This window comes from Anser anser (genome assembly GCF_964211835.1).
Source record: "Anser anser genome assembly, chromosome: Z".
Lineage (NCBI taxonomy): Eukaryota > Metazoa > Chordata > Aves > Anseriformes > Anatidae > Anser > Anser anser.
The window spans coordinates 71,614,824-71,639,232 of NC_139723.1; the positions used below are offsets into that span (position 1 = coordinate 71,614,824).

Here is a 24,409-nt window from a genome sequence, read left to right on the forward strand (position 1 = left end):
TCGTGCGCAGATGCTAATGGCAGCTCCTGGGAGCCCTGCTGTCATCAGGCTCCCTCACTTCTGCTGTGTGCCTAATCCTGGAAAGAAGGCACAGGCACAAATATTTAAGGCCTTAGTGACTGCATGCAGAGAGCAAGAACAGCATAGTTACTAAATGTGGATGATAGAAGGTTACAGGAGTCTCTCCTGGCTTCGGATGTATTATTTGCATAGGCACTTCTTTTCTGTGCTCCCTAGAACAAATATATTCAGTATCTAGAATTGGTGAGGATGTCCCGTGTATCGTTGATCTGTCAAGTCTTGACTATGATTTGTCTCCTAGCTGTAATATGATTCTTTCTTACTGTGATGCCATGCACTCTCTTTTATCTTGTTTATGTTATACACTAACTGGAGTGAGTGGCTCGAATACTGGCCTAAAATCACTTCAACATTAGTATTCTCTGAAGGACCTATTTTTTTAACTTCTGATTTATTTATTTGTTTATTTATTTTGTGTGGTACCTATTCTGCAGCTGATCTCCCCAAACTACATATCTTTTTTCCAAGGCTAATTGACCATTCCAGGATCTACCATTGCTATGCATGCCTGCCTACTATATATTTAAAGAGCCTTATACATTACTTTTACTCTAGCTGGTATTACTAATGCACATAGACTGGTCCACTCCTGCCAGTTTGCTTTCTCTTTCCTCGACATGATCTACTATCAAATCTGTTCTTCCTGTCATGCTTCCTACTTGTAGCCCTCAGAATTTCTTGCATTATTCACGCCTCCTGTGCCATTTATGCATCTCTTCCCCTGCAGCTATCAGTATTAGCCAAAGTGGCACTCTCAAGCAAATTCTAACTTCAGGGCTGTCTGGCTGTCACTCTGCTGAGTTACTCCCAGAGATTTCATCTTCATTTTTACCACCTGATGCTATCTCTGCAGAAGCCTGCTCTCTGTGTCTCACACTTTCATTTGTAGCTGAGCAGCATTCTCATGATTCACTGCAAAACGAAGCTCCAGAATCTCTGCTGTTAGTATTTTTCTACTTCTGCATGGCTTGCATTCCAGCCCTGTGGCCTGAATGTGGGTCATGAGCTCCTTACACTTGTGTCACATGTCTTACAGTGTAACAACACTGAGTCCCTGTGCCTTATCCTGCTCCAGCACTCTTTGCAGTAGGTTCATTTAGAAGGCAAATTCAAATGACTTTATAATTATCTTGACCCTGTTAAAATAGTACAGCAGTGACGATGGCTGATTCAGAATTAGAAAGGTAATGGGCATCCTCCTTATCTTTCTTTTTATATCCTTCTGTTAAATATAGATGTATGCATACATAGGTGAGAATATAAATATTCTAACATACACAGGCATTCAGGGTTCCATCACATATTTCTCTAATAAATTGAAATAAATCACCTCATTTACAAATGCTCTTTTTCACCATTTGAAAATGCTAAAATAAATAACATAGCAATGTTTAAATTTTGTGTGTTAAAGTTAGAAGCTGGCTGTTTATGCTATATCATAATGTACATTAGGCCTTCATTGAGTAGTTACAAATAAAATTATGTGCGTTCAAAAATGTACTTAAAAACTCTGAACAGTGTGAGAATTTCAAGCTAAGCTAACGGATGTATCCACTAATATCAGTAAGTTTTAATTTAAGCTACTTAATAACTTTATAGAGTGTGGCTTTGAAACAATGGGCTTTTAATTTCATAATAAGAATAACTGTTAACCTAGCAATTAACAATATATCAGTATTTCTGATCCAGACCTCTTGGAGAGCTTCAAAATAACTCAGTGAACAAACCGCCACTGATTTTTAAATAACTGTTTTCCTGGTTGTTGTTGTTACTGTGTTGGCTAGGCTGTATACAGAAGGTGTGGGTAAAACAAGTTCTCTTGCAAACTACCTCTTTGTCTGACTCATTTGTTCTGGCCATTCGGGTTGTGGTGCACAGGAGACTGGAGGACGAAAGAGAGGGCAAGAAAGGAGGGATAGGATTGCAGAAGGAATTTCTTGCCCGTTCTGGAGCTCATACCAAATTCGCAGGGGAAGTATTCCTGACATCAAATTTCTGCACTTGACTAAACAAGAGCAGATCAGAAATAGTCAACACACAGATATATCTCCAGGATGTAACTTTCTATTTCTCCTAAGGCATGTTGAGTTTTTTCTGCCACCAAGTTCAATACTTTGTTTCAATACTTTGTTTTAGCTCCTAGGCAGACCCCTGCTAGCTTCAAACACAGATTTTTCCTCTCTGCCTTCATCTACAAGTTATTTTCTTCAAAGTCCTTCTTGCTTCAGTGAGACAAGATGTATTGTTCAGCCATCACATGCTTTTCTGCATTCCAACAAATATTTTACACAACAAAATACCCAAATCAACACATTTTACCTAATAAGTCACACAAATGTAAGTATAGCTCTGGCTGCCTTTGTGAAATTCCACTCTCCATTTTCTCTCTTGCACTGTTCTTCCTTCTTTCTCTTGTACACAGATACTCTTCCTTGCAATCAGGTGAATCAATCACTGTCCTGAGAATAGCAACATACTTTCCAGCACTTTACTGAAACAAAACACTTTTATGCCAGCAATTAAGTGAAATCTCATTGCATTTGGTGAATATAAGAAATACAGTTTATTCAGAAGAGCTACATGTAGCATTTGAGGCCCCCCCCCCCCCCCCCATTAATGATATAGTAGGGGGAAAAAAAAAAAAAGTAGCTGCCACACAGATCACATACAAGGTCAATTACAATTGATTAGTGTTAGCAAAGTGGCATCACTGTATGTTCAGTACAAAAATACAAGGATTAATATGGTTTCCAGAATCATCAGGTTACCAAATGGAAAAAGGGACTGGAAAAGCAACACTATAATAAGTATTAACTTGTAAGCAAGCAGACTAGGAAGAGTTTTGTAATTATTAACAACAACAAAACTTTCTCCTGTTTCTTAATCATTATTTTAGAAAGATTTGAGGTTTGCTTCATTCATTTGTACAAGAAATGTAATGAGTAATTTACACCACTCTTCCAAGTGGTAACCCAAGTTCCTGTTATAGAAAAATACAGATAGGATTTTATAAACTTCACATCTCTTGGAATTCTCTTTCTGTCACAATTTGACAATACATATGTTTAAATTTGTAGGCTCACTGACATAATAGGACAACTTAAATATTTAAAATGCCTTACTGAGCTAAGACTTTGGTCTTAAATGTCACCTGCCCAATATATTGGACATATTTTAGTAAATATTATAGTATTAGTGAGTATAACACACAAAGAGACATGAATGAGAATGAAGAGATTTGGTTATTCTTGGACAGAAAACTGAAATATTAATTGTTAAATACATTCATAAATTTCAGTTTATTTATTCAATTAATAAAAGGGGACAGTCTCTATAGCAACTGCTGTTACTGTACAGCATTAATTTTATATTACCTTCTGTAATGAACTGGGGGTTGTTTTCGTCTAGAAGCACTCAGGAAATTTTTTCAGCAATTGTCACTCTTAGCACTACAAATGGGGAGGGAAAAAGCCTTCAAGAACTAGGAACTGGTCAACTGAATCAAACTTTATGTACTTATCTCAGTACTTATCAGGACTTTCCAGGCTTTTAAAGTTAGACCAGCTATCCCACAACTACAGATTACCTTAAAACATTGCTGTACCTCTGTTCTCCTTTTGATGCATTGCACCCAGCTGGAAACCAAAATTAAAAGGCATAGAACATTTCAGAACACTGAAGAAGATTACAGCTAAATTCACTTAAAAAGTAAGTCAGTTTAGGAATGAGTGGACTGTTTAGTGAATGAAAGGATAGAGAGAGAACATCTTTCTTCTTTCTTTCCTTCTTTCTTTTACTCATCTTTAATCTTTTCAATATAATAGAAGATCTAGAGAATAAAAGCATGAGATGCACAGAATTGGTCTCCCTTAAGTTCAATTAAATCAATTAACAAGCTGGGAAAAAAAGATGGATAACTTTCACCAAACTGACTTTATTGGGGGTATTGTTGAACCATATACTCTCAAAAGGATTATCATGTCTGCATTTGAATTTAATACAATAATAATTCTGAGGCATAAAAAATGCATACAAGGAGCTGAGAAAGAAAAACACAACAAAGCAACAAGGTAATGATAGAAAAGTATGCAGAAAGCCAACATCTAATCAAAGAAGCCAAGAAAGTATAATTGGTCAAACCTATATCCCCGTTGTTTGCAAATGCATAAAAAAGATTGCTTCCTCTTAGGAGACAGCAATACTAGCTACCATATGCACTTTTTAAGGCTGGCTTATCTTAAAATGAGGTGAACAGAGTCAGACAGGAAAAGAAAAAAAAAAAAAAAAAAGCACCTGCACCTGCTTCAACTCAGTCCTGGCAGATCCAAGCAGGGGATTTCTTTCAATGTTTGGCTGGAAAGCATATTTATTTCTCCCTTCTTTTGGCATGCCTAAAGCTCATCTTTCAGCTGGTTGAGAAAACAAACAAACAAACAAAAAAAAAAAACTTGCATCTGCAAAACCTGTATACAGGTATGTTGGAGGGCTTGGGGATCTGAGGGGTTTGGAAATTGCAGGCTGTCCAGTGGTTTTCAAGGTAACCAAGATCATCTTGATTGTCTTTGCCCTGGAGATCAGATAGTTATTTTCGCTTATATGGAAGCCTCTGAGCAAAATTTATTTTTCAGGGAAGCCCTCTATATAAATAATTAACCACAATGAGTCAAAGCAATTTGAAAAATTTCAGGTATAACAGAAATAAAGAATGTTGCATCCTATTGTCACATGTAGATTTTCTGACATTTAACATGTGAGCTATGTGACTAATAATGTAGTCATTCCCTCAGTGGGGTACCAATTCTATTCAACCTTATTGCCTGCTGTCATAAAATGTGTGAGAATTTAATGTCTGTGAGATGCCTCCTTTCTGCCAAAGTTGAATATAATTGGCCAACAGGTTAAAAAAAATTACAGGTAATTATGAACACATACAGAATATGAATTCTTAAGACCCAGCTTACATATTTACAACATCCTAATATAGCCCCAAATTCCTAAGCATCATGCTTTTCCCATAGTTCTCCCTCAATCACTTGCTCAGTAATTTTCTTCATGTGAGAAAGAAAAAGTAGCTTTCTCAGTACGGTGACTTTTTCCTTTCCATGGTGGGGAAATTAGGACTGCTTTAGTTTCTTACTCCTTTAAAGCAGAGTATAAAAGAGAGATATTCAGAAGAAAAAATTACATTGTTAAAGCTGTACACTAGATTTTTACGATAATGTGTAAAACTCACCTAATGAAACTAAGCAATACCTCAGTGTAGCCATAGAAAGACTTCAGCGGCCTCCACATAGGAAAGACACAGTTAGTGGATGGAAACTAAAAAGCAAACAACCTTTCAGACATAAAACTTTTGACATAAAAGAACTTTATTTATTTATTTATTTTAGCAACAGCTTTTCCCAGTCAGTCTAACTAAAAGCACTGCCTCTATCTAAAAGTCTTTAGAAGTCTTCTCCTGGGAAAAAGTCCTAAAAATTCTACCTGATACCATCAGAGAAGTAGGCCACCATTGTGTCCCATTCACAACTAGGACATTTCCATAGCAGCCTCTCTAAATGTGACATCTCAAGATGTATTGGACCAATTGCACAGAAATATTGAACCCAAGCAAATGATAATATCTTATGACTTAATATGAGTTTCAAAAAATGTCCAGAAAGGCCAGGACAAGTAATAAGACTACTACAATATAAAGCAGCAGGAGCCAGTGCAATTACCTAAGCAATCTCTAGTATAAAGCAGACCATTGCACCTCGAATTTAGTTCTTTTGTAACAGAGACCAATACCTGAATGAGATCAACACTTGCTCCATGTGCGTCTGAAGCACTCTTCCCCTTTAACCACGTTAGCCACATAAAATGTTCTTAAACTTTTCCTAAAGTTTTCATTTGTTATTTTCTTGTCATGGAGAAAACATAAAAGAGAAAACAATTATTCTTTCTTCTAATAAAGATATATTGTGGAGTATAATCTGGTTCCAATCTGACTCCAAAGAAATAAATCAAAAATGTGTGAAAGATTTTTATGGCAGGTTTTTTTTTTTTTTTAGTTACCTTTGTTTTAAAACACAGCACTGTTTCTCTTGATGCCTTCTGAATTACATAAGATGCTTTCATAATCTTTACTGCTTCTTTCTCTCCAAGATGATATTTGAAGTAATATACAAGAATCTGAAATTACAGCATGGCCTGTGATTAAGACTCACAGAAATGTATTTTACTTGTTCTGAATGATCTCATATTTAAATAAAAGAACACTTTACAGAAAAACAAAGCACTTAAAAATGATATATTTCTTTCTTCCTCAGTAATTTTCCACCTTCTAACATCTTAAATAAGGAAAGTTGGTACTTTAGCATAAACTTTCACAGAGAACTAATCAACAAAACGAATGCATTACTAGGATGTAACAGCTGAAATTACCACAGCAGGGTGGTTTTGTAGTTATGTTGGTACCTTCATTAGGCAACTCAGACTGAGCAGATAAACTGTCTGTATGCATGGATATATACAGATTATATAGATTATATATCAAGAGAGAAATGTGTGCAGAAGATGGAGCCATAAGAGGAAATGAGTTTCCAAAGGTGAAAATCCTGCAACAAGGGGGTGTTTTGCTGTGTGTCCCAAGAAGAAATGAAATCATTTCCTATTAGGCTTGGTTGGCTCTTTTCAGAAGACCCATGTAGTCCTTAATTCTCCCCTCTGTCTATATCAAGTCATGAATCTATGAGGGTACATTACTTAACACTTTTCTTCTTTTTTCTGTATATCACAGAATTACAAAATGGTTAAGGTTGGAATGGACCTCTGGAGGTCATCTGGTCCAATCCCCCTGCTTAAACTGGGATACCTTGGGCAGGCTGCCCAGAAACCCATCCAGACGGCTTTTCAATATTTGCGGTATTCCACAACCTCTCTGGGCAACCTGTGCCAGGGCTCCTTCACCCACCCAGTGAAGAAGGGCTTCCTGATATTTATACAAATCCTCTTGAGGTTCCAGTTTGTGACCATTTCTTCTTGTCCTGACACTGAGCACCACTGAAAAGAACATGGCTCCATCCTCTTTGCACCCTCTGTTCAGTCTGTTCAGATATTGATGAAATCCCCCTTGAGCCTATTCTCTACACTGAGCAGTCCCAACTCTCTCCTAATTGGAGAAATGCTCCAGTCCCTCAGTTACCTTGGTAGCCCTCCATTGGACTCTTTCCAGAGTGTCTAGCTCTATCTTGCACTGGGGAGTCCAGAAGTGGACACAATACTCCAGGTGTGACCTCACCAGTGCTCAGCAGATTGGAAGGGTCATCCCTCTTGACCTGCTGCTGATACTTTGCCTAATGCAGCCAAGAATACCGTTAACCTTCTTAGCAGCAAGGGCTCATTGTTGACTTATATTCAACTTGGTGTCCACCTGGACCCCCCTTTTCAGCAGAGCCACTTTTCACCAAGGTGGTCCTCAGCATGTACTGGTGCCTTGAGCTTTTACATTGGGACAGTGTAAAAGGCCTTACTGAAGTCCAGGAAGACAATATCCACTCTTTCCCTCTCAGCCATCAGGCTGGTCACTTCATTGTAAAAGCTTGTCAGGTTGGTCAGGCATGACTTCACTTCTTTGAACCTATGTTGACTACTTCATATGATTTTCTTCTCCTTTATGTGCCTGGAAATGGTTTCCAGGATTAGCCATTCCATTACCTTCCCAGAGACTGAGGTGAGGCTAAGAGTCCTGTAGTTCCCTGGGTCATTCTTCCTGACCTTTTTGGAGATACGAGTGACATTTGCTTTCCTCCAGTCTTCAGGCACTTCTCTCAGTTACCACAGTTGAGCAAAGATCAGAGCATGGCATCACAATCATATCTGCCAGCTCCCTCAGCACTCATGGGTGCATCCCATCAGGGCCAATGGACTTGTGAATGTCCAGTTTGCTTAAGTATTCCCTGACCTGATCCTCTTCCAGATACATCTTTGCTGGCCTTGCCTCTGGAACCTGGGATTCCTGAAGGCCAGTCTTGCTGTTAAAGACTGAGCCAAAGAATTCATTCAGTACCTCAGCCTTCCCACTGTCCCAGGTAACCAGGTCTCCTGTTTCCTTCAGGAGAGGGCCCCCATTTTCCCTAGTCTTCCTTTTGCCACCGAAGTACTTGTAGATGCCCTTCTCTCACTTTTTCAGGATTTTCAGTTTCTTTTTCAAAATCGGCCTTCCAGACTCCTTTTTTCCCCCTTCTTCTAGATCCTTTGTGTTTCTTCCTTTTGTTTTATTCCTGTTCTCTCTTTCCTAGTACTGTTCCATCTAGTTCTGTTTCTTTCTTTCTGATAATGACCATAGTCAGACTTTTCACTCTCCCAGCCCCTTCTGTGCTTCACTACTCCCACCATCTTCTGTATCAAGTCAATTTTTGCTTTATTTAATAATTTCCTTTCTCTATCTCCCAAACATGCAAGACAGAGCTATTCTCTTTCAGAAACAGAAAACAAGTGGCAAGTCTACTGAAATGTCCCTGAGTAAAGCAAGAAAAGTAATAGTTATTTACAGCTTTCTAGAATCAGCCAAGACTGCAGTTTGGCAGTTTCATACAGACCAGAGAATGTAGTCTGGGACTCCTCACATGATGCCACCATACTGTGAGCACTGTGAGCAGAGAATAACTTAAACTTGCCAGGGAAGCAGTGACTGCAGCTTTACTGAGAAATGAGATTCCTTATTACCTACTTAGATGAAAAGAACAGGCTTTTCCTTATTCCTTGGAAAGACATTGTGCTTGGATCTTTTTTTTTTTTTTTTGATATTTATTATATAATACAGCATATACTTGAACAGGTGGTCTGGGATTACTCCTTATGACGTAATGACTCAGCAGGATTCACTGATATTGAATGCCAGTGACATCTGTCTGGTAGTTTACACCTTGCGGTGCTGTTACGTGATATTTTCAGATTCAAACAAACAACACCTTACATCTAATTTTCCAGGTGCTTTTACAAGCAGACTATTTTTTAAAATTACAAAATATTTTTTTTTTTATCTCTGATTTTGATGTTTTTTGAGTAGATAGTGTCGTTTATGATTAGTCGTGGAGCCCATACGTGGTGCAGTGGTTCAAGTGTGTTAAAGCACTCTTAAGAAGGGGAGCTATGGCAAACAGAGAGACTAAAGAGAGAGGCAGTACAATGAAAAGTGAAAGGGGATTGTTGTTCTGTTTCCATTGCTCATAAATAATTCTCAGATGGAATGTTCTTAGTGGAATCACATCCCCACTGAATTCAGTTGGGGTTTAGTGATTGACTTCAAAGATGTGGCATCTTACTCTTCATTCACTCTATCTTAAACCCAGTAATTCTGAATTAAATCTGTATGAAATGTTAATTATATAATTTGTATATGTCCTTGACGCATTCCAGAAGAAAAAAAAAAGTATAAAAGGAATATTTAGTGTGTGTCTAAGTATAGAGATGTGATGCTATTGAAATGGAGGTTAAAGAGAATCACTGTACTGCTCCTTGTAGTGTTCTTTTTTTTTTCTTTCTCAGATTCTTCTATTTCTAATTTGCCATTATATAATGACACTTTCTCATGGGATTGTCAGAAGTCTATCCTAGGAATAGCATGAGGAAGTAACTTTTCCCGTTTTTTTTGTTTGTTTGTTTTTTCCTGTTTTTTTCTTTTTGTTTTTCTTTTTTTTTTTTTTAATGAAAAGTAAGATATTGCTGGAGATAACAACTTCATTTATTCCCAGTATCTGGTGAGAATTTTTGCTTCACAGTATTTTTCCAAGTTCCACTGGATTTATTCTGAAAGGATGTAATTTCTTTGGTAAATGTGGTTGTGTCTTTACTCTGAGTGATCTCAGAGATGCCCATGCCTCTTAACTGCCTCAGCAACCATTCAAAAGGAGATCCCCATCTCCTTCCCAGATGCAAGATGATTTGAAGAACCTGCTATGGTTTTGATTCTTATACTATGGAAAAAGCTGAACTTTTCCATCGTGTCTACAAGCAGGATATCAAAAGATTGGGGTGAGAGGAAATTTTGTCTGTACTTGGACAAGAATATCTGAGCTTGCTGCCCAGAGATCAGGCTTCCATGTGAGATGGAAGTATGAAGTAGCAGATGCTTAGAAGATTGAAAGAGCAACAAGAGTTGAGTCAAGGATGAGAGCACTGGCAGGTCTCCTTACATCAATCATGAAGGCTTTGCTTGGTGTTAAGAAATGCTAGGGGTTCTCCATTGACATGCAATATTTAGCTTTCTAAAGCAGATAGGTGACTGCTGGTCGTGTGCTTATTTTATTTCTTATCTGTGCATTTGTGTATGGATAATTATACATGCTCTTCCTGTCATGTCTAGGTTGCTAATTCAGTAGTTGCCTGCCTAAGCCCTTCTTCACATGTGATACTGATTAGTCCCAGTTCAATACACTGTTTAAATCTGTATAACTGACCGTGTTCATTTTCCTAAGACAAATAAGGCTTGCAAAAAATAGCTTGAAATTTTATGAGGAATTATCTGGGTTTTGATTTAAAGCAAGTAGGACACATAGCTTTTTGATACGTTCTCATGTAAAGTGCTCATTGTTGGCTGTGTGAATATAAGCATTCTTGGTGGGAAACAGCCCACCACAGGCGTGTAGTAGTCTTAGGGAAACAGTAGCACTTTCCACATTTAAAGGTTCTGTTGTATATGCATTTTTTTGAACAGTAGAAGTGTATGCCTCTGTGTTTATAAGATGAATTAAATTATAGGGAAGAAATTTTATTATTGATTTCAGCTACTTCTTCAGCTAACTGTAGTGTGCATCTATTACTACCAGTACAGTTCTTAAAATCAGAGATATTACTGGTGTAATATTGGCGAACACAGGGCTAAACGTTTGGTTGCATAACGTTATCACTTAATAAAGTTATTTCAGCAGCTAATTTTGTTGCCAGTCTTGTTGTGTAATTCCTATGTAAGTTTTATCTTTCTACCCTATCTTTTACCCTTTAAAAGTCAAGGAAGATATCATCAAAAAAATCACTTGAAGACAACATTTGTAATAAAGAGTAATAAGAATTGGTACTGGACTATTGTCTCCATCACTTCACTAGGAATAGATGAAAATGTAATGAAAAGATTAAAAATTAGTTATAGTAAGAAAAACAGAAGTGTCCAATAAGACCATAAAAAAGTTTTTTAATGAAGAAAACAAAGTTTTTTCAATACCCATTATGATGTATATATTTGCTCATTGTTTTTATCATTATGTTTCCTTTCCATTTAGGAGATTGTCAACTTCAATTGTCGGAAGCTGGTTGCTACAATGCCCCTTTTTGCAAACGCAGACCCAAATTTTGTGACTGCCATGCTAAGCAAACTGCGATTTGAGGTGTTCCAACCTGGAGATTATATTATCCGAGAAGGGGCTGTAGGTAAAAAGATGTATTTCATTCAGCATGGTGTTGCTGGTGTCATCACCAAATCCAACAAGGAGCTGAAGTTGACAGATGGCTCTTACTTTGGAGGTGAGTAGGACAAAAATTAATGATAATATCGGAGTGAAAGTACTAGCATCAACCATATTTGATATCAGACATACAGAGACATCAGAATAAGTCTATTGAGTATCTTTTGCCTAGACAATTCCAGTTTCAGGGAAGTACACGCAAAGTATTCCTGAATAATACATTCATAGTCTGTTTACTGTTGCAAGGATAGCTACTGAAGATACAGAATGACCTTCCTGAATTTGAAGTGATTTTGAATGAAGAGCACTGTTATTTAATTGACAGTATTTCAATGAAGATAATAATTTGCATAGTAATTTTCTAGATATTTAAAGGTAAAATAACAGGATTCATCTTCTTTAAAAGGGAATAGAAAATATTAGTCATAAATGTAAAGTATTTCTAAAAGGTAAAAATCACTGTAAAAACCAGAAAAATAGACAGTTGATAAATGATCATATTATTATGAGATTTTGCTGTCCTTCATGAATATTTCAGGCTGTTATTAGTGCTTTTTCACTGAATTTTAGCATGCAATATTGATTAGCCTTCCAGTATAAAATATGAGAAACTGGACTTCCTGTTTGACTAGATAGATGTCTAACAAATGCATATTAATAAAAAACAGACATGAATTTTAATCCAAGTTAAATTCATTTGGTAATCCTAATGAAAAATAGATATTCATTTAAATGAAGGCTTCTGAATATTTCTATTTGGATGAAAGCATATTTTTTAACATATACTAATCAATCAGTATGAAAATTTTGTTCCTTGTGGCTTTAAATTTTCTTTGTATAATAAAATAGGTGTCTGTTTCTTAGAGTAGAGAAAAGTCTGGTTTCCAGAAGCTGATTGAACATTTGTGCATACCACTGCTGCCCATGACCATTACAGTTAGTTGGTTATTGTATTAAATTTCTGATGAATCCCATGAATCATCTGGGAACTGAGTCAAAAACCTTTCAGAAAATGTTGAATTGAAAGCCTAATCAGTGGCATTTAGCTGGTATACAGAAGTGGAAAGCTTAGAAAAGTGATTTGGGCTCAGTGTTTGAATTGGGCTGTAGAATTACTTAACTAATCCCATTTTAGAATAATATGCTAAAGCAACTCCTACTGAGGGGGCCAGCAGGCTGTGTCACCCTGCAGTAGCCTTTGCAAGGTGATTTGTACCAGTATTTGTGGAAGCACTTCAGTAAAGCAGTTCTGTGCTTATCCCATGGGCTTAAACCATAGATGTCAAAGAGAGGAGATTAAGGAGAAAGAAAAGGTAAATGCTGAGTGAGGGTGAAGAAACAGAGCAACCTTGGTCTTGGTCTTCTCTATGCTTAGCAGTGCCCCAGTTTAGGAAAACGAGTTTGCAAGAGCCTGTGTGCTGAATCTGGCCATAATACTCCTCTGAACCAGCAGAGGATCAGAAGAGATTGCACATGGAAGTATTTTACATAACTGTCAGCCTGCTGTTGCAGTGCAAATGACTCTTTAGCTCATCCAGTTCATCCTCTACCCTTCTTAGCAGGAATACAGACAAAAAATAAGCTGTTTGCACTATCCAAACACCTCAAGAACTTATTACACTGCATACCAAAGCACAGCTAGGATGAGGCAAGGGTTAAAAAAATGGGGGCAAGTGAATCTGAACCCTAACAGCTGCTGGGACAAATGTGAAATAATAGCTGCTGCTGGATAGAATGAGGAGAGGAGAGGAGACTTGAGGAGAGGAGACTCGAGGAGAGGAGAGCAGAGGAGACTCGAGAAGAGGAGACTCGAGGAGAGGAGACGAGAGGAGACTCGAGGAGACTTGAGGAGAGGAGACTCGAGGAGAGGAGAGGAGACTCGAGGAGACTCGAGGAGAGGAGACTCGAGGAGAGGAGACGAGAGGAGACTCGAGGAGACTTGAGGAGAGGAGACTCGAGGAGAGGAGAGGAGACTCGAGGAGACTCGAGGAGAGGAGACTCGAGGAGAGGAGACTTGAGGAGACTCGAGGACAGGAGACTCGAGGAGAAGAGACTCGAGAAGAGGAGACTCGAGGAGAGGAGACTCGAGGAGAGGAGACTCGAGGAGAGGAGACAGGAGAGGAGAGGAGAGGAGACTCGAGGAGAGGAGAGGAGAGGAGACTCGAGGAGAGGAGACTCGAGGAGAGGAGAGGAGACTCGAGGAGAGGAGAGGAGACTCGAGGAGACTTGAGGAGAGGAGACTCGAGGAGAGGAGAGGAGACTCGAGGAGACTCGAGGAGAGGAGACTCGAGGAGAGGAGACTTGAGGAGACTCGAGGACAGGAGACTCGAGGAGAAGAGACTCGAGAAGAGGAGACTCGAGGAGAGGAGACTCGAGGAGAGGAGACTCGAGGAGAGGAGACAGGAGAGGAGAGGAGACTCGAGGAGAGGAGAGGAGACTCGAGGAGAGGAGAGGAGACTCGAGGAGAGGAGAGGAGAGGAGAGGAGAGGAGAGGAGAGGAGAGGAGAGGAGAGGAGAGGAGAGGAGAGGAGAGGAGAGGAGAGGAGAGGAGAGGAGAGGAGAGGAGAGGAGAGGAGAGGAGAGGAGAGGAGAGGAGAGGAGAGGAGAGGAGAGGAGAGGAGAGGAGAGGAGAGGAGAGGAGAGGAGAGGAGACTCGAGGAGAGGAGAGGAGACTCGAGGAGAGGAGAGGAGACTCGAGGAGAGGAGAGGAGAGGAGAGGAGAGGAGAGGAGAGGAGAGGAGAGGAGAGGAGAGGAGAGGAGAGGAGAGGAGAGGAGAGGAGAGGAGAGGAGAGGAGAGGAGAGGAGAGGAGAGGAGAGGAGAGGAGAGGAGAGGAGAGGAGAGGAGACTCGAGGAGAGGAGAGGAGACTCGAGGAGAGGAGAGGAGAGGAGACTCGAGGAGAGGAGGGGAGGGGAGGGGAGGGGAGGGGAGGGGATGGGAGGGGAGAGGAGAGGAGAGGAGAGGAGAGGAGAGGAGAGGAGAGGAGAGGAGAGGAGAGGAGAGGAGAGGAGAGGAGAGGAGGGGAGGGGAGGGGAGGGGAGGGGAGGGGAGGGGAGGGGAGGGGAGGGGAGGGGAGGGGAGGGGAGGGGAGGGGAGGGGAGAGGAGAGGAGAGGAGAGGAGAGGAGAGGAGAGGAGAGGAGAGGAGAGGAGAGGAGAGGAGAGGAGAGGAGAGGAGAGGAGAGGAGAGGAGAGGAGAGGAGAGGAGAGGAGAGGAGAGGAGAGGAGAGGAGAGGAGAGGAGAGGAGAGGAGAGGAGAGGAGAGGAGAGGAGAGGAGAGGAGAGGAGAGGAGAGGAGAGGAGAGGAGAGGAGAGGAGAGGAGAGGAGAGGAGAGGAGAGGAGAGGAGAGGAGAGGAGAGGAGAGGAGAGGAGAGGAGAGGAGAGGAGAGGAGAGGAGAGGAGAGGAGAGGAGAGGAGAGGAGAGGAGAGGAGAGGAGAGGAGAGGAGAGGAGAGGAGAGGAGAGGAGAGGAGAGGGAAAGGGAATAAGGACCTGGGAAAGGTCTCATTTGTGATCACTTATTTTCATCCCACCTATCTACTCCAATTAATGTGAAAGTAATGTCTGGTACTATTCCTATCCCTTGTATTTGTATCCCTGTACCCTTCCCACCACCACACTTCTGATGGAATATATTAAACATGCATAAGGGAATAAGTGCCGAGGCGACCGGCTCCGGGGCAGACGCGTGCTGCAGCGGAGCGCGGGATCGGGACAGGCAGGGCTATTTTTCGGGCATCGAGCCTACGTGAGGGAGCCGCCAGGCACCGGCAGCCCTCGTGAGGGAGGCTGACGAGGCGTAGGCGGAGCCAGCAGCGTCAGCGACAGCTCCTCCCCCTGGCCGTTCAAAGGCAGCCCTTAGGGAGCACGAGCGACCAGGAGCGCGGCGACCAGGGCCGGCAAACAGGGAGTGACACGGGGGGAGTGACGCGGCAGTTAGCGAGGCAGTTAGCGCTGGCAGGGCGGGCAGGAAGGGCAGGAAGTGCGGAGCGCTCACACCCGCCCATAGGGACAACTCCTCCAACGGCACTCTCCCGTCAGCTGGGCTGCAATGGTCTCCACCAGGCACTGTGCTTTCTCTAGGAAGTCAGTACACACCCAGACCGACTGCCCGCCCAAACATGCGGCAGTTCAGGTCTCCGGATGCGGGGAGTGTCTGAGCCTCTTGCTGCCATCGGCGGGAGGCAGAGAGACTGCTTGCGTGAGGTGCGAGCAGGTGGACGACCTGGTCCGCATGGTGGCGGAGCTCAAGGAGGAGGTGCAGAGGTTGAGGGATATCAGGGAGTGCGAGCGGGAGATAGACTGGTGGAGCGACTCCCTGCAGGACCGGAGGGAGAGGGACCAGGGTGAGACGCTCCAAAGAGGGGTGGACCCCCTGCCCTGTCGCCATCGGGCAGAGGGAGGGGACCTGCGAGTTGAGGAGGAATGGAGACAGGTCCCTGCTCGACCTCGCAGGAGATGCCCTCCCCTTCCGGCGCCGCCTTCCCAGGTGCCCTTGAACAATAGGTTTGAGGCCCTGGAGCTAGAGAGACCGGCGGGTGAGGATGAGGTAGGAAGCCTACCCAGGAGGATGCCTGAGGTGAGGAAGTTGACTCCACGCCTCAGGACTGCCTCCACCAAGAAAGAAAGAAGGGTGATTGTTGTGGGCGACTCCCTCCTCAGGGGAACGGAGGGCCCTATTTGTCGGCCTGACCCCACACATAGGGAAGTCTGCTGCCTCCCTGGGGCCAGGGTCAGAGACATTACCAGGAAGCTTCCAAACCTGGTTCGCCCCTCTGACTATTACCCGCTTTTGATAGTCCAGGCTGGCAGTGACGATGTTGAAAAGAGAAGCCTCAAGGCTATCAAACAGGACTATAGGGGGCTGGGACGATTGGTGGAGGGAGCGGGAGTGCAGGTGCTGTTTTCGTCCATCCCTACGGGGGAAGGGAGAGGCACGGAGAGGACATGGAAAGCTCGTGTGGTTAATAGGTGGCTCAGAGGCTGGTGCCAGCACAGAAATTTTGGGTTTTTTCACCATGGGGAGCTTTACTCGGCACCCGGCCTGATGGCCCCAGACGGGTCCCTATCTCCAAGGAGAAAACGGATCCTAGGCCAGGAGCTGGCGGGACTCATAGAGAGCGCTTTAAACTAGGTAAGAAGGGGGACGGGGCTCAAACAAGGCTTGTTGGAGCTGTGCCGGGGGAAACAATGGCTAGGCCGGGGAAGAAGGCGATGGCCCAGCTGAAGTGCATCTACACTAATGCATGCAGCATGGGTAACAAACAGGAGGAGCTGGAAGCCATCGTGCAGCAGGCAGGCTACGACTTGGTTGCCATCACGGAGACGTGGTGGGACCGCTCCCACGACTGGAGTGCTGCAATGCCTGGCTATCGGCTCTTCAGGAGGGACAGGCAGCACAGAGGGGGTGGTGGCGTGGCTCTCTACATTAGAGAATCTTTTGATGTTGATGTTGTGGAACTCCAGGCTGGGAATGATAAGGTTGAATCCCTGTGGGTTAGGATCCGCGGGAAGGCCGGCAAGGCTAACTTCCTGGTCGGGGTCTGTTATAGACCGCCGAACCAGGATGAGGAGACGGATGAGGAGTTTTATAGGCAACTGACAGAAGTTGCAAAATCGTCGGCGCTTGTCCTCGTGGGGGACTTCAACTTCCCGGACATATCCTGGAAACACAACACGGCACAGAGAAAGCAGTCTAGGAGGTTTCTGGAGAGCGTGGGAAATAGCTTCCTGACGCAGCTGGTCAGCGAACCTACCAGGGGTGGTGCCCCGCTAGACCTTCTCTTCACAAACAGAGAAGGACTGGTGGGAGATGTGGTGGTCAGAAACTGTCTTGGGCAGAGTGACCACGAAATGGTAGAGTTCTCTATTCTTGGCGAGGCCAGGAAGGGGACCAGTAAAACTGCTGTATTGGACTTCTGGAGGGCTGACTTTGAGCTGCTCAGGACGCTGGTTGGCCGAGTCCCTTGGGAGGCGGTTCTGAAGGGCAGAGGAGTCCAGGAAGGCTGGGCGCTCCTCAAGAAGGAAATCGTGATGGCAAAGGAGCGGTCCGTCCCCATGTGTCCAAAGACGAGCCAGCGTGGAAGAAGACCGGCCTGGCTCAACAGAGAGTTGCGGCTTGTGCTTAGCAGAAAAAAGAGGGTTTATAATCTTTGGAAAAAAGGGCGGGCCACTGAGGAGGACTACAAGGATGTAGCGAGGCTGTGCAGGGAGAAAATTAGAAAGTCCAAAGCTCATCTGGAGCTCAACCTGGCTACTGCCGTTAAAGACAACAAAAAATCCTTTTACAAATATATCAACGCGAAACGGAGGACTAAGGAGAATCTCCATCCTTTACTGGATGCGAGGGGAAACCTAGTTACTAAGGATGAGGAAAAGGCTGAGGTGCTTAATGCCGCCTTTGCCTCAGTCTTTAGTGGCAATACCGGTTGCTCTCTGGATACCCAGTGCCTTGAGCTGGTGGAAGGGGATGGGGAGCAGGATGTGGCCTTCGCTATCCATGAGGAAATGGTTGGTGACCTGCTACGGAGCTTGGATGTGCGCAAGTCGATGGGGCCGGATGGGATGCACCCGAGGGTACTGAGCGAACTGGCGGAGGAGCTGGCCGAGCCGCTTACCATCATTTATCGGAAGTCCTGGCTATCGGGGGAGGTCCCAGTTGACTGGCGGCTAGCCAATGTGACGCCCATCTATAAGAAGGGCCGCAGGGCAGACCCGGGGAACTATAGGCCTGTCAGTTTGACCTCAGTGCCAGGAAAGCTCATGGAGCAGATTATCTTGAGGGTCATCACGCAGCACTTGCAGGGCAAGCAGGCGATCAGGCCCAGTCAGCACGCGTTTATGAAAGGCAGGTCCTGCTTGACGAACCTGATCTCCTTCTATGACCAAGTGACGCGCTTGGTGGATGAGGGAAAGGCTGTGGATGTGGTTTACCTTGACCTCAGTAAGGCTTTTGACACAGTTCCCCACAACATTCTCCTCAAGAAACTGGCTGCTCGGGGCTTGGACTGGCGTACGCTTCGCTGGGTTAGAAACTGGCTGGATAGCCGGGCCCAGAGAGTTGTGGTGAATGGAGTCAAATCTGGTTGGAGGCTGGTCACTAGTGGTGTCCCCCAGGGCTCGGTACTGGGGCCGGTCCTCTTTAATATCTTTATCGATGATCTGGATGAGGGCGTCCAGTGCACCCTCAGTAAGTTTGCACATGACACCAAGCTAAGTGCGTGTGTCGATCTGCTCGAGGGCAGGAAGGCTCTGCAGGAGGATCTGGATAGGCTGGAGCGATGGGCTGAGGTCGACTGTATGAAGTTCAACAAGGCCAAGTGCCGGGTCCTGCACCTGGGGCGCAACAACCCCAAGCAGAGCTACAGGCTGGGAGATGAGTGGCTGGAAAGCTGCCTGGCCGAGAGGGACCTGGGAGTATTGGTTGATAGTCGGCTGAATATGAGCCAGCAGCGTGCCCAGGTGGCCAAGAAGGCCAACAGCATCCTGGCCTGCATAAGAAGCAGTGTGGCCAGCAGGTCTAGGGAAGTGATTGTGCCCCTGTACTCGGCTCTGGTGAGGCCGCACCTCGAGTACTGTGTTCAGTTTTGGGCCCCTCGCTACAGGAAGGACATGGACGTGCTCGAGCGAGTCCAGAGAAGGGCGACCAAGCTGGTGAGGGGTCTGGAGAACAAGTCTTACGAGGAGCGGCTGAGGGAGCTGGGCTTGTTCAGCCTGGAGAAGAGGAGGCTCAGGGGCGACCTTATCGCTCTCTACAGTTACCTTAAAGGAGGCTGTAAAGAGGTGGGGGTTGGTCTGTTCTCCTATGTGCCTGGTGACAGGACGAGGGGGAATGGGCGAAAGTTGCGACAGGGGAGTTTTAGGTTGGATGTTAGGAAGTACTTCTTTACCGAAAAGGTTATTAAGCATTGGAATGGGCTGCCCAGGGAGGTGGTGGAGTCACCATCCCTGGAGGTCTTTAAAAGACGTTTAGATGTAGAGCTTAGCGATATGGTTTAGTGGAGTACTTAGTGTTAGGTCGGAGGTTGGACTCGATGATCTTGAGGTCTCTTCCAACCTCGAAATCTGTGATACTGTGATACTGTGAAGTGAGAAATACTCACCCATCTGCACTGTCAGTTATGCAGTCAACCAGTCAACTTACCAACAAACAAACAAACAAACAACAACAAAATGTTGTCACATTCCTGGAATAACAAAGTAGATAGTAAATATATTCAGAAAAAAGGTGTGGTTTTAGGTTGACTTTGTTCTTTCATACCTTTCAGTAAAGACCACGGAGGGAATGTTTTAAAGAAACTGCCATAAATTATTTCTTGAACAGATGTAGATGAGTGGAAAGACTGCTTCATAAAGATTCAGGACAATCATTTCTATTTGTCTTTTCCTAGCATTTAATAAAAATAGTAATTTTATTTCTTGACTGTCCTTAGAATTCCTGAGCTCACATGGTACATTTGTGTATGTTTTTAGAGAAGGGAAAGGAATATGACAACGAGGAATGCGTTAAAGTAATTTGCATATATTGCTCAGTTATATGATCATTTCTATGCCAGTGAAATGAGGTAAGCTGTGATTATGAGTGCAGAATTTCAGGGGCTTTAGTACTGCTTTTTTACCTGGTTTAATGGAATTCTCCATGACCATATACTGTTATTCTAAATAGACATAGTCATTATTCCTAAATATCTGTGGATTTCAATGTCTTCCAGTGCTTTTTTCCTGTTTGTTAAAATAACTTTCTATTCCCCATTATTAGAGATAGGATTGCTGCTTCTTTCAGCAAAGTAGTAAATATGTCTTTTCTCTTTCTAAATAAAAGAGAATGGAACTTCTCCCACTGAGACTGACACAGTTTTCGTATAAGGGGAAACAAGGTTGTCCTCAATGGAAATTATAGTTGTCTCCTTCTAGCTGCTTATAGAGAATGGGAAGTGACAGTAAGACATGAATGAAAATGGTCAGGAGAGAGTGGATGATCAGAAGGAGGTGAGCTATGTTAACAAATAGGATGAAAACATGGTGGAGGTCAGAAGAATCTGGGGAGCCAGACAGTGGTCAATAGAGAAGACTGTGTGGGTAGGAGTCAGGTAGAAAGGGGTGTAAAGAAATGCAAAGAGAATACTTAGAAAGTATGAGTTCATGGAAACATCATGGCCATGAGATTGGTAGGTAAGGGGCATGATGATGTTTGAACAAGACTGAAGCATTTTTCAGAAGCTGGACAGAAAGCAGGAAGGTATTTTCACCTATCCCTTTTGAACAGCAAGTAGGGAAGCCTGACTGCATATGTGTTTGCAACTAAATTCAATTTGAGATGAACACATTTGCATTCAGTCTTCCTGGAATGGAGAATAATAGTCAGGAGGCAGTTGAAAAAGGCAAGCGATATTATTTTGAAGATGTTGTAATTGCTACATTTTTTTAACTTTTTTTTAAAACTTTTTTTTTTTTGAGGGGGGGGAGGGGGAAGGAGGGATGCATCTAGTCCATGGTTTTGAATATCTACAAGGAAAGGAATGAGAAACCTCCCTAACTTTTTTTTTTTTTGTCTCAGTATGTATTTGTGTTTCTCTCTTATTTAACACCTCAATATTTCAACCCTACTTATGATATAATCCCTGTAGTAAGTGGTATGGAGGAAACTGCTGGTTTCAGACCTACTGAACCTTTTACTCTGTGTATTAGATGATTGTATTAGAATTTGCTCAAAGACCTTTTCGTGCTAGGAGGAGTTATGGGACAGATTGTGCATTTCTTCCTCACTAGACACATGAAGGTGCTAAGAAGTAAAGATATTTAAATGTTTACAGATGAGGTACAAGAACATGAGTCATTTACTTATAGAGAAGTATAGTTCATCATTTACTGAGGCTTTACAGAGCAGAAATATTATTTTAATGTATCTAATGAGCCTAATACTAGTCTAATTTACATTAAAACAATGTATGTTGGTATAAACTGGTGTAATAGCCCTGGTACAAGTGAATTCTGATTTTTGCTGGAGTAAATGATATCACAGCCACTCCATGTGATCATCAGTCCATGTTGATGATTTATAAAGGTCTCATGATTAATAACAACAAACCTGCAGGAGTATGGTAAACTAAATGGAAGTTTGTTACAGTACAAGAGCTACTTTCCAACAGTTGACTTCCTTCTTCTTGGTTGGTTCTGCATGTGAATCTTAGGGCTTTTTTAGCTGTCACAATAAGATCTGTCTCTGACAGATCTCCTTACCTCCTGGAAGAGAAAAAATAAAAATATAAATAAATAAATAAATAAGTAAAAACTTTTTCTCCCTGGTATCTTGAGACCCTTTACTTCTCTGCATATCCCTAGCCCCAGCCATGGAGTCTGCTGGTGTTCACTGACAGTCTGGTATGGACTGCAGGCTTCTGTGTGGGAAGCAAAGACAAAAAGGAACATTTTGCCATTTTATAATTCAGAATATTCCCCCTCCAAACATAAAGGTTAAAGTTGTCCCACAGCTACTGCAAAGCATGTTGATGAGCAGGAATTTCAAGATGTCCCATTCCCCTCCAGATGCCCACCCCAATGCAATCAGAGCAGATACTCTGGGCATGCAGTCCTGATCCACCTAAGCATGTGCTGAACCTCATTTTGCTTAAATGGTGTCTTAGATTGGGACTGACATGCCTACAAAGAGTGAAAAATACGAATAAATCCAACACTACCCAACTACTGATACTCAGCAGAACTATCTGAAAGAGGATTTCTGTGAACACGTTCAGAACTCTGCTGTTACTTTATTTGCTTGCTTGCTGGTGGATAAAGAACTGATTACTAACAGTGGTCACATCCCGCTCTTGCTGAAGTCACTGGCAACATTCTGCTCAACCTCAAAGGACAAAAGATAAGCCTTGTGTTCCTGCTATCTTTTCTTTCCTCCATTTGTTTTTCCACCTGTGTTTATACAGGCTTTCCTTCATTCAGCAACCCAGATGTATGCTCCAGGAAACTATAAACCCGTTTTTCTGTTTTTAACAGATACTGTGTTAAAGCTTAAGGAATGTTGATATTGCTAGGAAAATCCAAACTGAGTCTGTAGGATGTGTAGGTATATATTTATGAATTATGTTAGTTTGGGCGTCCCCATGGAGGTTTTCACTGTGTTTGCAGTTGGAAGGAGTTTCCTAATTCCAGTAGGCAGGTGTGCGATAATTCATGCTACCCAATTTGGGATGTGTCTGTTCTGTTGTGGTTCCCTCTCCACGCCGTTTTTTCTGTTTTGCTTTATTTTGTTTTATCCATCATTGAGGATCCCAGTGGTATTATACCACTTAGAGTAATCAATAAGTCAATTTGTAGACTAGAACTCATATTGCTTTAAAAGATTTTTCTTTTCTATGAGCTTCCAGATATGTTGAACATGATGAAATACACAAGATTTTCTAAAACTACATTTATGATACATGTTGATTTATTATACCTGATACATGTATGAGAGTTGTTGTGTGTGAATTTCAATATATAATGATCTACCTCTTGCAATGTAATAAGAGACAAATACATGTTTTATTTTATTTATTCAATGTCAGATATAAATAACTGCCAGCAGTAATTTTAGCAAAATTACATATAAAGCAGATTTTCATCCTTATCTCCACAGAATTTGGAGATATCTTCAGGCATTGTTTCTTTTTTTTTTTTTTTCCTTTTTTTTTTCAGTTCTATAACACTCATACGTCCATGTAGTTTATGGTATACTTTATATTTTTAAAATATTTTATTTCGCTTCAGTTGTTTAATACTGTTTTAACAGTTATCCTTCCACAGTTTAAATTGTTATCAATAGTATCTTGCATTTGCTTCAGCTACCAGAATTCCAATTAGACAGAACTACTTTGACCTACCTTTTATTTGTGGACCTTTTCCCCATTTCAGAACAGCAACTGTCAGTATATTTTAGACCAGTGCAGTGGAAAATAATACCATGGGAAATGATGAGTCACTTTAGATTATATTTTGTCACTTTCTTTCTGGGTACACTCTAGGTACCTCCTTTTGATAGGCTACTTTGGATTTGCAGAATAATATTAATTATGAATAGAGAAAATGTTGTTAAAGTGCCTGACTGCTCACTGCTTTGTATCTTCTATTTTATAACTGGACAATATGATATGATACAGTTTTACATTTTGCAAAAATACTGCATATGGCTACTCATTATTCAAGGTAATGGTGAATTTAGTCCTAGTATGCATATGCCAATCTAGCACTGCACCAAAATACATAATGAATTATAAGTAGCCTCCCTGAGGTGCAATTATTCATATTCTTAATGGCAAGTACACAATTAAATGCTTGAAGGGAGTCCAGATCTCCATACCAACTCATTCATAAAACACTTTTCAGGTGAACAATATAGACCATTTTTCTAACAGCACTGCTTGCAAGAGGCCATAAAAATGAAATGTCCTTTTTGGCACAGACTAGTCTGTCATTTTGAGGATGTTTTCCTCATGGTATAACATAACTCCTTGTGCTACATTATGTTGTTCTTTTGACGCTGCATTTTATGTAGAAAATGCTATGCAGATAAAAGAGCTTCTCTCTATTTGGACAGAATGTTATTTTTAAGTGTATGGGACTTTTTAAGGAAGTTAGAAAGAAAATGAATTACTCTGCAACCCTGTAAGGTAGAATCGTATTTGGTTTTAGGATTTTCATTAACTATCAGTAACTAGGATGTATATTTAACAATATCGTTAATAATAATGCTAATAATAATCCCCACTATCTAAACAATATAGTCTTGAACCTAAATGATAGTTCTAATTCTTCAAATTCATTAATATAGTGTAACTAATTTTTAATTTTTTAATCATTCTATTATTCTATTTTTTTCTGATTTCAATCATTC

The 24,409-nt window shown here is 42.2% G+C and overlaps 1 protein-coding gene across 2 annotated transcripts in view; it reads left to right on the forward strand.

The window, feature by feature from the left end:
* Positions 1–24,409, forward strand: part of HCN1 (hyperpolarization activated cyclic nucleotide gated potassium channel 1) — a 212,776-nt gene that overhangs the window by 174,349 nt on the left and 14,018 nt on the right. For both annotated transcript variants that reach the window (XM_083816272.1, XM_083816273.1), the window contains one exon: positions 11,343–11,583. In XM_083816272.1, coding sequence (XP_083672398.1) covers positions 11,343–11,583 — 241 coding nt within the window. The remainder of the gene's footprint in view (positions 1–11,342; positions 11,584–24,409) is intronic.